The sequence below is a fragment of the Podarcis pityusensis genome (assembly GCF_964106645.2).
Source record: "Podarcis pityusensis genome assembly, chromosome: 2".
Taxonomy (NCBI): domain Eukaryota; kingdom Metazoa; phylum Chordata; class Lepidosauria; order Squamata; family Lacertidae; genus Podarcis; species Podarcis pityusensis.
The window spans coordinates 81239414-81254909 of NC_138029.1; the positions used below are offsets into that span (position 1 = coordinate 81239414).

Below are 15496 nucleotides of genomic sequence, written 5' to 3' on the forward strand. Positions count from 1 at the left end.
TACAGGCTTCTCCCACATGTAACATTGCTTAGCTGCATAATGACCAGTCCTCATTTCCCCGAGAAACTCTTCTCCGATTCAGAATGCAAACTAAGCTTTGGAGCATGTGCAAGGCAGCAAAGGGTCCTGGGATGTGTAGTTTTTCAGAGTGCCTGGACACTTGGTGCCTGGTGCTTTGGAAATTGCATGTGCCGGGGTCCCTTGTGTCTAGGTTGCTGTTATTAGTATGCTTACTGGCTGAACATAGTCTTTGTCATCTGTGGTTCTGAAATGCATCTGGGGGAAATGAGATATCTTAAAACACTGGGATACGGGTCTTCCCAGCAGACAAGATATTTAGTATTCATGTATTTTCTGGTGCATATATAAAATGATATTTTTTGGGAAGGGTAGAGTAACAAATGATATTTGATTGCAAACATAACAGATCCTTGAATCTATAACAAACCAAAAAGTTTTTAGGATAACGCATGGCTGCCCTCTTCTGTGCTTGCTCTGAACTACATCTCGTTTTCAGGACACCAGTGCCTTTCACGTGGCAGCCAATGAAGATGCAAACAAAAGTTTAAGAAACAGATGAGCAAGACCACCATGTTGGTGAAAGCAAATCCTCCATATTGGTCTCCTAGAGGCAGGGAATTTTTAAAAAATAGTTTCTTATTGCTTCAATTTTGAAGCGGAACTTCGCACTAGCGGTGGGTTTGTTAATTTAATTAGTGAACTTGTTTACCCTGGGTTTGCACTAAGTAATCCTGATGCTCTTTTCCTATTTCTTAGTCAACACTGATTAGAGAGGAGCCAAAGGTTCCTTCAGGGCAGGTTTTTCTTATCTGTCTAACAATACTGAGTATAAATCAGGAGTTTGCACTGAGGAATCTATCATTTAATATCCCCATTTTAAAGCTGTTTTGCCATACATTGATTCTAAGATACTTCTGTCCCCTTCATGGGTTACCCTTGTGAAGGGGCCTCCACACACTGAAGGGACTGCATTCCCAATGCCATGTGTGCCTTCCCTATACAGTCATACCTTGGAAGTCGAATGGAATCCATTCTGGAAGTCTGTTCAACTTCCAAAATGTTCTAAAACCAAAGCGCGGCTTCTGATTGGTTGCAGGAAACTCCAGCAGCCAATCAGAAGCCACGGAAGCCCTGTGCTGTCATACCTTGGTTTTCGAACAGCCTAGTTCTCAACGTTTTGGCTCCCGAATGCCAAAAACCTGGAAGTAAGTGTTCTGGTTTTCAAACGTTCTTTGGAAACCAAACGTCCAACAGGGCTTCTGCGGCTTCCGAATGAGTGCAGGAAGCTCTTGTGGCCAATCGGAAGCTGCACCTTGGTTTTCAAATGGTTCCAGGAGTTGGACGGACTCCTGGAATGGATTAAGTTCAACAACCAAGGTACCACTATACCTGTACTGAATAAAACTTACTTGTAAGCAAGCAAAAGTTTGGGCTTGGACATTGTTGGATAATCATAGTTAGTATGGTATTAAGTGGAGACACCATAATAGTCCCATTGGTGATAGCATAAAAAATATCTTAATAATAAGACAAACTGCAATTTAAATCTGCTTGAAGCTTACTGCCGAATTACAGTAGCCTCTAGTATGGAAGCAACCCATTTTTTACACATTTTGTTCTGCCCACAGCCTATACTGCTTCCACTAAGTGCTGTGGATCAATTCCAGATATTATGAAGCATGGTGGATACAAATCAGGCAAACGTTGCAGACTTCACAGTCTTGAATTCTTCAACAAGTAGGGTGAAAATTTGGGTGAAGTGCTTGTAGATTTCAATGTGTCTCTGCAAGATATCATGCAGAGAGCAATTAGCTCAAGGTCACTTGGATTATTGCCCACATAAATCTACAGAGGAAAACATGTTGGAGGGAAAAGAATCACCTTCTAAGCACATTTTTTTTCCAGAGTATGGTCTGCTGATAATAGCCCAAACATTGGCACCATTTAACAACCTACCTGGGGAATGTTCGACTTCGAAGTTCCTTGATGAATACCTGACTCCCATTCTGAACAGGTTTGACTTCTGTAGTTTGACCAGTGTCATGTTTGTGCCAATTTCTTTTCTTTTTCACTGCAAGAGACAGACATTGACAGGATTATGTATAGCTGAGGAGGGAGAAAATAATAAATTTTTCATTGACTTCAGACAAACAACGTGACAATAATCTCTTTGAAGACACAACAGTGACTTTGACATAAGGGGGCAAGAGACTGCACTTTATTCCAAGGAGAAATCTAACAATTGTTTTCTCATTTGCCTCCAGACATTAACACCTAGCACTATATGTCGCATATTGAACTCTGTTCATTTTGTAACGGGAAGCAGAAGAAAATACAAAGATAACCACAGAGCTATAGCTTCCATGTGTAAACTCCAGACAGAATTCAGACCTGGACTGTACCATCTTAGGATATGGGGACTGGGTGGGGGTTGCAAGTTTAAATACAGTGGTACCTCGGGTTAGGTACTTAATTCGTTCTGGAGGTCCGTTCTTAACCTGAAACTGTTCTTAACCTAAGATACCACTTTAGCTAATGGGGCCTCCTGCTGCCACCGCGCTGCCACCGCACGATTTCTGTTCTCATCCTGAAGCAAAGTTCTTAACCCGAGGTACTATTTCTAGGTTAGCGGAGTCTGTAACCTGAAGCGTATGTAACCCGAGGTACCACTGTATATCAAAACCCCTTGTCCATGGACAGTAGAATTCAGGAACACAGTTTTCTAGCTTTGAGTTCTCTATAGATTCAATGACCGATCCCTGCAATGATAAGCGTCCCAGATCAAATGCTTGAGAACAGGATTGGGTCAAGCACATTCCTCCTTAAAGCATGCTACAAGTAAAGGAAGCAGGGCCATGCTTGTTCCAATCCTGGGAGCCACATATAGTACCTTCCCCTGTTCCAAGGCTTCCTAGAATTTATTCTTCCTGCGGCCTTTTCTGTAACCAGGGCATAGAATCATAGTTGGAAGTGGCCACAAGGGTTATACAGTCCAACCCCCTGCAATGCAGAAATCTTTTGCCCAATGTGGGGCTCGAACCCACAACCCTGAGATTAAGAGTCTCGTGCTCTACAGACTAAGCTATCCAGGACACTCCTCGCAGCTTACCTTGCCGCAAGGGATTGGGACAAAGGGGCAGTCATGGCCCTGGGCACCTTCAGTCCCTAGCAGAGCATCTTTTCATGGAGACTGGTGTGAAAATAATTCTCCACTTGTGATTTCCACTGAAGGGAAGGCCCTCGGAGGGCTTGCCATAGTGGGGATTACACTCTGCCAAACAAAGATGAGTGATTTCCCTATCTAGGTTTCAGAGGGGGCTTAGAAGGTAAGAAAATGGAGGGAGAGACAAAGGTTTGGCCCCTTTCAGGGCAAGCTATTTCTCTAAGGCTTTTAAAAAGAGCTTTCTGATAGTAAAATAAGTATTATTTTGCTTCTTTAATAACTTGTATCCCACTCCCTTTCAAAAAATAAACCCAAATTACAATTAGATATAAATGCAGCAAAACCAAATCCACAAAATATAGCCATCAACCAAGAAAACATACTAATCTTGAACCGCCCCCCCAATAAAAAACCAACAGAAACAGTGAATTTAAAAAACAAAAAAAGTGTGAAGACACAGAGAAAGGGAAGCAGCTGTAATGTATTCATAATGAGAGGATACATGGTTTTCAACTGGAGGCTGTCCTAAACAAACAGCCTTTGGCCAAACTCCTGAAACCATAGCAGGGCTTGGCAAATCTCAACCGGAAAAGCAACTCAGTTCCAGAAGGACTCTGTTGCATGATCTCCCTGCGTATATAGGCTGTCGGTTATAGAACCGTCTTCACCAACACGGTGCCCTCCAGATGTCCTTCGACTCTAACTCCTATAACCAAAGCCAGCACATCTAGAGGGCACCAGACCAGCAAAGGCTTCTATACAACATCACTATTCACTGAGGTCCCTGCTCTGCTGAATGGCTGGGGCAGCATCTTTGTACCCAACCCCCTGGAAAAAGGAAGAGAAAATGCAGGGTGCAAAATCGGTGTGCTGGGTGAAGGAGTGGAGAAGGTGGGTTAGTGAAAAGTCTCTCCTCTGCCTCCCAATGGTCTCACTGCTCCTCAGCTCAGCAACCCACCCGCCTTCCAGGGACGCAGGATGGGTTGCACGATGCACAAGTTAAAGGGGCTGTGTAGGATTTTGTAACCTGCTGACCCAGATTGGCAGAACAGCTGGTGAGGTTTTCTTCACCCAGGCTATGCTTGCCTGAGGGAGAGGCCCCTTGGACCCACACTGCACCTGCCAACCTACACTCTCAAGACATCCGTCCTTCAGCCAAGCAAGGCCTACGGTGGTAGGTGCAGCATGGGTTCAAAGAGGACAATACTGAAAGCAGCAACAAATTTGATGAGCACCCGGTGGCATCTTTTAAGGTAAGGGAAAGCTTCCTCAGACCTGTCCCTTCAAGGCTTTGAATGTGTAAAGTGGGGCAAGACCTCTGTTTGCAGCCTGTCCAACTCATCTTCACAAAGCCATGAGGCCTGGAGTGGTAATGTGGGCAGATCCTCCTTGGCACAGCAATGTGTGGGCCATGAGGGACCGTGGAGAGAAGAAAGATCTGTTGAATTTAGGCCTGTGGAATTCAGTACTAATTTTAACTGAGTACAGAGGGATGTGATCGGCCTGCATTCCAACTGATGTATCTGTGGTGATGTAGACACGCATACACACATTTTTGCTTTTAAAAATATTGAAAATCAAGGCACTTGCAATATATGCAGAGCATATTCTGTGAATTGATGCCTGTTTGGTGGTGAAGTCTGCTCAGGATTGTATGTTACCATCCACCATCAATCACTGCTTGACTGCATATTAGAGAATCCACGTGCGCAATCTGTGAAAGAGTGACCAAGCGTGCAATAGAAAGGAGAATTATTTTGCCTATAATGTCAATTTTTCAATAATGTCAAAGAAAACAATTCAGTCACCATCAGTAAGAACAGCCTGGAACGGTAACACCAAAAATAGAAGCCAAATGTCCAAGATATTGCATCAGGGATATGCAGTTGGGAAAAAGCCACTAGCTTAGGGCTGCCATACGCCCAGGTTTTCCAGATCAGACTGTCAAAATGGCGTCCGGGTGGATTTTTGCCGAATTGGCAAAATGTCTGGGGAAACCTGGACGTATGGCAACTAGGGCAATTTTTTAAAAAAGAAAAATGCTGTAAAAATTTAAAAAAAATCAAAGACTTAGTTTTTGAGGGGGAGATGTTCCCCCAAAAAGGTCAACCTCCTCTCTACTATATGTGCATGACACTCAATGCGCACTGCAACACATGAACAAACAGCTTCTATTACTGACAAAAGTAACTACAAAAGACTAATGCAGCTGGTACAATGAAATACTAAAAGCTGTTTCCTCTCCAATATTACTCTCTATCATGTCTTCATTATTAATTATATTTCTCTGACACGTTTTGTTCTGAAGTCTCTCAAAGCAACTTACTTTAAAAAATAAATAAATTAAAACCTGATATAAAACAGCTGTAAAAGCAAAATGCATATAAAAGGAAATACATATAAATACATATAAAAGAAATGAATGCACTTCACTTAGAAAGGATGGGTAGAAAAAGAAGACACAGACATTTATTAAAATCATTTACGAACCACTCTTCATTGATCACACAATTCCTAGCATTTCCCTTATATGGTGTTGTTTACCTTCCCCCGTCCCCATCATTTTGGAGATGGTCTCTTTGACTTAGATCACTTTTTAAAAACTCTCCTTCCCCTGCTTATGTTCACCTTGGAAGAGCCCCACTTTGACCTGAATACACCTGCCTCAACTTGAGATTCACCTCTACTTAAGATCACCTGAAATAGGTTCAGTGAACCAAGCAATGCTCGGTATCTGAAAACAACAGGACTTAAGCACCCACCTTGGAACATATTGTAGAACAAAACATTCTCCATCTCCCATCCATTGGGCTGTATCCCAATGGCAGAATGAAGTTCTTCTGAGGAAAGGAACCTTTGTATGCAACCTGCTGGGCTGCTTTTAAGAATTCAGTCAGTCACTTTTGCAGGAGACATCTTAATTAAAATCTGATTAAACGCACATCTATAACCTGTGATTATGACGTTCATCAAATGCAGTGTTCTCCCTTGTGGCAGTTCTATGTTCTGTCAGGAGGGCTGATCTAGGCTCCAAAATCCAGTTTCCCCAGCAGATTCATCGAAAACCTCCTACTCCTTTATTTATGGATTGGAATACTTTAAAAATGTTCACACTTTCGTTAAAGAAGGTGGTAATCATAGCATTACCATCTTGTGGAACTACTGATGGAAGTAGTGTATTTTACAGGTATTCTCAATACATAAACGGGGCCAGCTATATGGTACTTTACGGATGCCTGGAGGAAGCTGATTATCTTGTTCCATGTAAGTCTGGTTTCAGAGCTGGTTTTAGCACTAAAAAAGAGCATTAGTCACGCTGATCAATGACCTGTATCAGAAGAAAGACAGGGGAAGTGTAACCCTGTTGATTTTTCCTGATGTCTTAGTGCCTTTTAATACAACGGACTATGGTATCCTCTCTTGCACCAGTCCTGTAGGTTGGGAGTTGAAAGCACAGTGTTGCTTTGGTTGTTCTGCTCCTACCTACAGGGCAAATTTCAGAGAGCAGCAGTGGGGAGTGGTTGCTCACTCCCATGCCAGCTATGCTGCTGGATCCCACAAGCTATTTTGTTCCACTGCAGAAAACACAGTTACCTGTATGAAAAGAGGAGTTCTAGCATGAGTGGGATGCAGAAACAAAGATACTGGAAATTGGCACATGGAGGTGGGTGTCACAGATCGGCAGAAGTGCTTTCCTGGAAGCAGTGGCACTTTATTCACCATAGCAGGAATAGGATGGGATGGGGTGAGGTTGTGAAAGCTTCCCAATTTACAGAACATGAGAATAAGTGGTCACCATATGCAAATGAGAAGTCTAAAGTAGTGAATGCCTACGCCAAGATGCTGACATGCATAGCATGATCTCAACGTGCATGTCCTACACTTACACACTTGCTAGTTATCATGATTCATATTACTCTGTTTAATGTAAGGTCCTATTGAAATGGATCCATCCCTGATTTGGCCCCCAATTCTAACAAGCATTCCAGTCCTCGAAAAACTTTTGCCAGCAAAGGCCTCACAAACTTGCTCCTACTAATAATAAAAAGGCAGTTGTTGTTCCCGCCTCCCCCCCCCCCCCGGAACTGCAGCAAAACTGAGGCCCTGGTCCGACTCTACTGAAACCTTTTGTCTTCCACTGAATTATCCCAAGAAACACGTTTTTAACAAATGTCCATTTCTTCAGCATTGCCTGCACAAATGCAATTAAATCAAAATTACTGTAAATATTGTCCAAGAGGAAGCAATTTCCTAAAATCTAGTCAGCAGGCTACAATAGTAAAGTAGAAAGTACAAGGAGAAAGTTATTTTTATGTTTGACATCTGGAAGGCATCTGTCGTGGAATGTGTGCACCAGGCATCCTTTCTTAAAAAAAAATATCCTACAACTTTCATAATAACAATGAGTGCTTATCTTTGCAAGTCTTGCAGTAATAAATCAGATGAAGGAGAACACCACTGAAAGAAGGAGACTTACTTCTGAGCGATCACACTGAAAATAACTAACAGCGTACTTCTGTAAATACTTACTTTGAGGCGGTCCCACTGTGTTCAATGGGGCTTAGTGCCTAGTGAGTATATATAGACTTTTGTCTACATGGGTCAGTTTAGACACAATGTCAAAGCACGATTAAGGAAGCTTAACTATGGTATGACATCTGAAACCATAGCCTGAAGTGGGTGGATATAGTTTATTTCTATGGATCATGGCATTAGTGCAGCTGGCGTTAAGTTTGATATAAAAGGCATCCCCTTGTAAACTATCTGTGACCCTGGTACAGTTCCTATCTCTCACACATGACCTGGAAAGAACAGCGAACATCTTGATCCTGTGAGCTGCAGAAAAAATCAGAGCACTAATCCTTGCATTTGCCAAAAAGATCTAGTTATCAGCCTCCTGTCAGCAGGAACCAGACTTCACACAGACAATGAAGGTCTCTCTTAAGAGTAGATTTATGATCCAGGAACTGTAGCGATAAAGACATGGTCTTCCAAAATATAAGGTCGTGTTCTCTTCCCTTCAAATCTGTCTGCTATGAAACACTACAGTAAACCAGAAAGAACAGACACAGTTTGAAGGATTTGGTGTTTTGGTCTTCACGCACTAAGCAAGCCTCTTCCCTTCTCTGAGTTAGCTGGATCCAAGGTATACTTATAAACCCAAAGTTTTTCAATAGTCAGCTCACAGCTCCCCCTCTTTGTTCCTCAACAATCTCAAGGGCCATCCCTACACTTCATTGGACCATGAACCAAAGGAATGGGTGAGGGAATTCTGTTGCCTTGCTGACACAGGATTCTTGGGGAGAACTGAGGGGGCCGGCAGGCGTTATTGTTTCATTCATTATTATGTTGTGCATTTTGGTGTTTTTATAATGCAAACTGTCCTGCAATCCTCGGCTAAAGAGCAGTAAAACAAACAAACAAACTTTGCTCTCACAGAAGGCACAGAGCTCAAATCCCTGACTTTGTGCCTCATCTGCTCCAAGATCAGGTATTCCAACCGCCCCCAATTTACTTTCTTTTTCTCTTTAGTGTGAGTCGGTGGCAAACTGCTGCACTCAACTCTCTAGGTTTGGGGCAGTTAGGGAACATTAATTATATTGTGTGAATCATAGTCACTGCCCACATATTCACAACTTGCTGTCTAAAGTAGCACTCACGTCTTTCACTTCCATGGAATAAACCAATTATTTTCTACTTCCTGGTGTGACAAATTCTATACCGGTATACACACATTTTAAACAAACGCATGCCCTGACTCCATTGCTCTCCATAGGATACGTTGGGTCTATCTATGCACATGGTGGGCAGGTATGCAGGCTGATGTACACCTCGTAACAATATCACTAACTTTGAACTGAAATCATACACACAGTTTCAGCTGCTGTTCAGAGCAAACAGAAAATACAAGCAGAGAAGCAGCAGACAGTGTGGTGAACAGTGGTGCTCACCTGATGGAGAAAGAGTCAATGATGGAGAAAGAGGAAGACAGGTGAGGCAGTGCTGAGGTCAACATGATGCAAATGCAAATTGAATCTGGTGCTCCTGCTGATTCTTTTACACTGCACCAACCAGAGGTCAGGTGTGTGCCACCACCACCTCACCACATCATCCAACTCCTATCAGTAGCCCTAAATTATGGTTTGCCTGTTGTGCATATTGACGTTTAAGGCATGGTTTGGGTTTCAGTCAGTCAGGTCGTGCACCCATAGGAGGGACCAGAGAATGAATGACCCTGGGAGAAGGGCAGAGAGAAGAAAAACCATGGTACATCTACATCAGCACAACCGGCCGCCTTCATCTGCCCCAGCTGCAACAAAACATGTCTCTCCCACATCGGTCTCTACAGCCACAGCAGGCACTGTAACCTTCCAACCGTTTGACTTCACCCACAAGGGTCCGGTATTCCATTGTTTCCCAAGACAGGTGGATGCCAACTAGAGATACAACTAGTACCAGCATTATTTGAATCTCTCCAGTGTTGGTTTGTGCCCTTTGGGACTGGTAGGGCAGAGGGCAGGGAGGTCAACAGTATGTAGAGTCAAAGTCAATTTAACAGGCAGGTCCAATGAATTCTAGTTTTGCCCCCATCCTCTTCTCTGATTACTTCTACAAAATCAGCACTTAGAGCTGTGTTTCTCAAACTTGGGGTTCACAGCTAGCTAGCGATGATGGGAGTTGTAGTCCTACAGCTATGGACCCAAGTTTGAGAAACACTGACTTAGACTAAGGAGGAGGGAGCTGATATTCAGTGCTACCCTCTGGTTTGTTTTCCTTCTTTTCATGTTTTTATCCTGTATTTTACTCTGTGAACCACCCTGAGATCTTATGATGAAGGGCAGTTTATAAATGAAATGAATGAAAGAAAGAAAGAAAGAAAGAGGGGTGTGGGTTGGCTGAGGGCAGACAGGTGGGTGGGGCAGTGCCTCCATTTGCTTTAACTACTCATCATTTTCCCAAATCTTATTCTGGGAATTGTTATTTTGACATCAAGAAATCATCCACATCCAGTCGTGTCACACCATGGAATGCTTGCTTTTGTTAAAAGCCTTTGAGAGCATACTTTAACATGAAAATCATGTGCGGATTTTACAGTATAATTATTATATTATTATTATTATTATTATTATTATTATTATTATTATTTGTTGAATTTATATAACCGCCCTATACCCGGAGGTCTCAGGGCAGTTCACAGAATAAAATCAAGATATAAAACCACAAAATACCTAATAAAAAAATGCCCTGTTTTGTCTACAGTCCCAGCAGCTATTCGACTGTGTGCAGCAAATTGTCACGGCCAGATTTTGTTGAGTTTTAAGAAGCCAAAATGTGCTTAAAGCATTCAATACTAGATTTATCCCCAAAACACACTTGTCATAATAACTGGAATATTACACTTGTTGTCTTCTTTGAAAAGTTGTTTAATTTTGATCCTGAGCACTAGCGGTTCCTCTTTCCTTTTACACAGGAGGCCTATATAAACTGACAAAGTAAAGGGGTGTGTTCTACAGATCCCAAAATACATCGAGGACAGTAGAAGATAAATCATATATTTGAGTGGCAAAGAATGGAACTGCACCATCAACCTATATTAATATTAGACAGGCAAACATATTGCAACCTGAGGTAGCAAATTCCTTCCCCTGCCCCTCACTCAGTGTTTTACTGAGGTTCTCTTGTTAGGTAAAATCATAAGTCCTACGTTAAAATCATCCAATAAAACTTGAAATAATCTGATATATGTTCGCATCTCAATTCCCCACTTCCAGCTGATATACTTCTGTCTTATCTATCCATTCATTTTTAGTCATTTATTCATTTTATCTTTCACTCCTAAATTATGAGGAATTAAATATCATATACATTGCTATGTTGTTATTGAAGAATTTCATCCAAGACGCCAAAAGGAAAATTAACATTTTATCTCTTACAAAGGAGGTCATTACTGACAAGGAGAATTTTCTGCCACATTGCTTCTCTTCCAGATAAGTTATTCAATTGGAAAATTATTCCCTTTACAATTGACTTATGCAACCCTTTTCTGATGTGTGTGTTTTTCTCTAAGAGCCAAGCCTTTTAAACCTACCTCCAAAAAGGCAAATATGCTGAACCCTTTCTTAAAATGTTTTTGACTGTTTGCCTTAACATAACTTGCTGTATCATAGCAAGAAAATGTCATATTTCTAATCTTATCCTTACTCAGAAGTAAGTCCATGCATATTTACCTGGAAGTTAAGCCCTGCTTAGTTAAATAGTGCTTACTCCCAAGAGCTAAAGAATTTCAATTTTCCCCCTGTGATTTTTCTAGATTTTTCTTGATGGCTGGGAGGTGGATGGGTGAAAATCAATTATTTTAAAGCAATGTAAGGAACTATGAAAGATCTGTCTGTGAGGGTCCATTTACCCATATAAGTTATCACTTGGTATTTCAGTCATCAGATAATGAATTTGCATGTTTGTTTGAATCCGTGCTTACTCAAGTTTCAAGTTTTAAGCAAAAATATTTAATAACAACATCAGTTTGTTGTCCTTGCTTTTTAAAGGTATTTATCATAAACAGAAAATATGGGCTCAGTCCTATACAGTGGACGCTCGGGTTGCGGACGTGATCCGTGTGGGATGCACATTCACAACCCGCATCTGTGTGTCTGCGCACGCACAGGTTGCAATTCAGCGCTTCTGCACATGCGCAAAGCGTGATTTAGCGCTTCTGCGCATGCGCAACCTCCGAAATCCGGAAGTAACCTGTTCCAGTACTTCCGGGTTTCGGCGGTCCATAACCCGAAAAAATGCAACCTGAAGCATCTGTAACCTGAGGTATGACTGTATATTCCCGTTCTGTATCAGACTGTATTCCACTAAATTATCGCACATGCAGAATGTTTTTTGCAAGCACCACAGAGCTTTGCTTGCCTCTTCTTCACCCATGTGCCAGAACCAGCTATGGGGGTTCCCACAACCCTCCAGGACAAATATGGGGGTGCTCAGGGGTGAGGAGGGGGAGAGGAAGCTTCATTATGCTCACAGAAATTGTTCTGCATGCACAATGATACAAGCCATACAATATTTTGGGTAAGAGAATAGTACTTATAATATAATAGAAGGACTCTATTGGTCAAGGGACTATACTTACAAGTAGACTTTCCATGGGTTTTCTCACAATTTGGACAGTGGTAGATATCAATATCTGGAGCCTCATCTTCTTCTACACCAACACAACTAAAAGACATAAAAGAACAAAGAGTTATGTACTGTCTTTTCTCAAATGTGAAAAATGGATAAAGCAATAAGACATTTCAGGGTTTATCAATCCTCATATCCAAGTTTCAGCCTACCTAGGCCATATATCAAGACTTGGAAATACCCATTATGTGATGACATGGTCTATGCTAGTTGGAGCCATTTCCATTCATTGTCTGACATACCAGGACGGCATTGTGTTTCTATCTCTTCCCCAAGCAATTGCCTCTGATTATGTAACTGGTTATCTGGACCTGGGTCAGGAGAACACAATGTGACAACACTCTTTTTGTCTTTAGCATCACTCTGCTGCTTTGGTGCAGCTGGGTTAATTATTAAAAGTAATGCCAAGGTCACACACGTTTTTCATTTGAGAGCGACCAGACAAGAAGGACCTGCAATTCACACAGTAGACTTGAATGAAATATCAAAATGGAAGCCACTGGACAAGAATGATTGTAGCCTCTCCTTTTGCTTTCCCTTTACAAATGCAGTTTTATCGTAGGAATTTGGTTTGCTAAATGATTTTTAGATCATCATCATCATCATCATTTAGTATGTATAACCCGCCCATCTGGCTGGGTTTCCCCAGCCACTTTGGATGGCTTCCAAAAAAATATTAAAAATACAATAAAACATCAAATACTGAAAAAGTTCCCTAAACAGGGCTGCCTGTTCATCCATTAGATATCAGGGTGGTGTATCAAAGAAGACCCAAATGGTCCTACAACCATGAAATAAAATCTATTAAATGCAGTCCAAACAACTTTTAATTCCGTAGGCCATGTTATGCAACTAAAGTGCCCAGAGCAGTCACAATTTTTTGAGTTAGCATTGAAAAGTTAATGAAGTTGGTGACAGCCATACTTCTGCAGAGAGGGTGTTCCACAGCCAGGGTACCATGATAGAGCAGGGCTTCCTCCCTCGCTGACAAGCACTTTAAAAGGAGCCTCGTCAGCAGATCTTAAGACATGGGCAGGCTGGTACAGAGAGAGGTTAATTGGGTCATATCCCATTTTGGGCTTGAAAAGTTGAAACCAGGACCAGAAACAAACAGGCAGTTTTCTGCTCCACAGGAATTATAAACAGGATGAAGGACATGTGGAATAAACTGGGATTGTGATCTATGGCCTGGCTGTGGAAAGTAATGCAAAATCAGGAAGCTTCTACAGAATTCTAATGATATATCTTGGTTTTCTAAAGTAGAAAGTATGGTCACAAAGGAAAGCTTGATTTTACATATGGTGGTGTGTAATCCTTTTTTCCTGCTACATGCTTAAAACTCTAAAGCGGTCTTCCTTGGCCCAGTGCCCTCCAGACTGTTTGGATTGCAACATCCATCAGCTTCAGATAATACACTGGCTGGAGGAGGGTGACAGTTGTTGTCTATAGAACATCTGGAGGACTATCAGGCAGGGGTCGGCCGGCAAAATATTTTACTCGCAGGCCAGTCCACTGTCCCTCAGACCTTGTGGTGGGCCAGAGAAGCAGCACTGGGGTGGGGGATGGAAGAAGAGGCAAGGGGGGCAAGTAGTCCTCCTCCCGACTCCCCAACCCCAGCCGCTGTGCTTACTTTCCCAGGGGCTGCCGCCACCACCACCACCACTGCTGCTTCTCGTGGGTAGGCAGAGCAAGCTCATCCGCTCCACCCTCTGGCCCACAGGAGCACCAGGATGGCAGCAGCAACAGCAGCGGGAAGATGAGCAACGCGAAAGGGCTGGCTCTGGAGAGGGGCTGCTTAAAATGGCACTCAGCCAGCTCAGCCCAGCCCCCTTCCTCCTCTAGGTAGGATGGGGAGAAGCCAGGAGGAGGGAGGGAGGAGGAGGCGGCGCTGTGTGTGGAGGGGGGAATGGAATGGCGCAGAAAAAATAATGGCGCAGCCCGAACGAACAGAACCCCACGCTGATCCACGGACAGTCTGTGGGCCGGATCCTGAAGGCAATTGGGCCTGATCCGGCCCACGGGCCTTAGTTTGCCAACCCCTGCTATCAGGTATGTGGCCATGATTCAAAGTAAATATAAATAACATTAACATAACCAACACCCCTCCTTGGCACACACATACCACAATGACTCCCAACTGCCCCTCTGCAAAGTAAGAATATATATGATTTCAACCAGTACAAAGTATGTAAATACATGCAGCTATGCTGGTGGTTCTGGGTGCAGAAATTGGACATAATTGTAATATTCAGTGGTACCTCTGGTTACGTACTTAATTCGTTCCGGAGGTCCGTTCTTAACCTGAAACTGTTCTCAACCTGAAGCACCACTTTAGCTAATGGGGCCTCCCGCTACCGCCACACGATTTCTGTTCTCATCCTGAAGCAAAGTTCTTAACCCGAGGTACTATTTCTGGGTTAGCGGAGTCTGTAACCTGAAGCGTATGTAACCTGAAGCATATGTAACCCGAGGTACCACTGTAGTTACAACCTGGATCTCTTAGAAATCAGCCCAAAACAGTGCTGAACTAACCAATGTGCCTGCAGAATATGGATTTTGTCTGATGATAACCATTTTGTATTTTGGTTTTGTACAAGTTATTTTGCTGCCATAATCCAGCTCCGCTACACAGAGAAGGAGGACATGTAGCTCACAGCATTTCTTGGTTGCCAAGAAGATTTCTCACATGACAGATGCTCAGGACACACATTAAGGTAGATGACAGAAAATATGGGGCAATGCAGTGTAGGCTGCAGTCAAGCTGTGGGAATGTAATCCAAAGAGAGAACAACCCATGAGAAGGGAATAGAAACTAGATTGGAAAGGAGTCAAGGGCCCAAGAGATATATTTTTTATTTCTTTAAAAAAACTGTAGCATAATCAAGACAGCGCGGCAAGGAATTGTCATGCGAAGGAGTAATTTTTTTTCATAAGCAACTGAGTCAAACATAATTATCTTTTGCCTGAATCATCTCAGCTTGAAGACACCATCTTTGGCTACAACCTTGCCAGCATAGGATAGACACAATTTAAGCTGAACTGATCCAGACTGCAGCAAGAAGCAGTGTGTGTGTATATTCATTTTAACAAGATTTCTGTACAGTACTGCCTAATAAGCACAAACCT

General features: G+C 42.6%; 1 protein-coding gene across 2 annotated transcripts in view; it reads right to left on the reverse strand.

Moving 5' to 3' along the window:
• The window catches only part of PHF2 (PHD finger protein 2), a 121199-nt gene that overhangs the window by 40497 nt on the left and 65206 nt on the right, over window positions 1-15496 (reverse strand). For both annotated transcript variants that reach the window (XM_080996728.1, XM_080996729.1), the window contains exons 2-3: window positions 12321-12406; window positions 1978-2092 (exon numbers count right to left, since the gene is read on the reverse strand). In XM_080996728.1, coding sequence (XP_080852854.1) covers window positions 1978-2092; window positions 12321-12406 — 201 coding nt within the window. The remainder of the gene's footprint in view (window positions 1-1977; window positions 2093-12320; window positions 12407-15496) is intronic.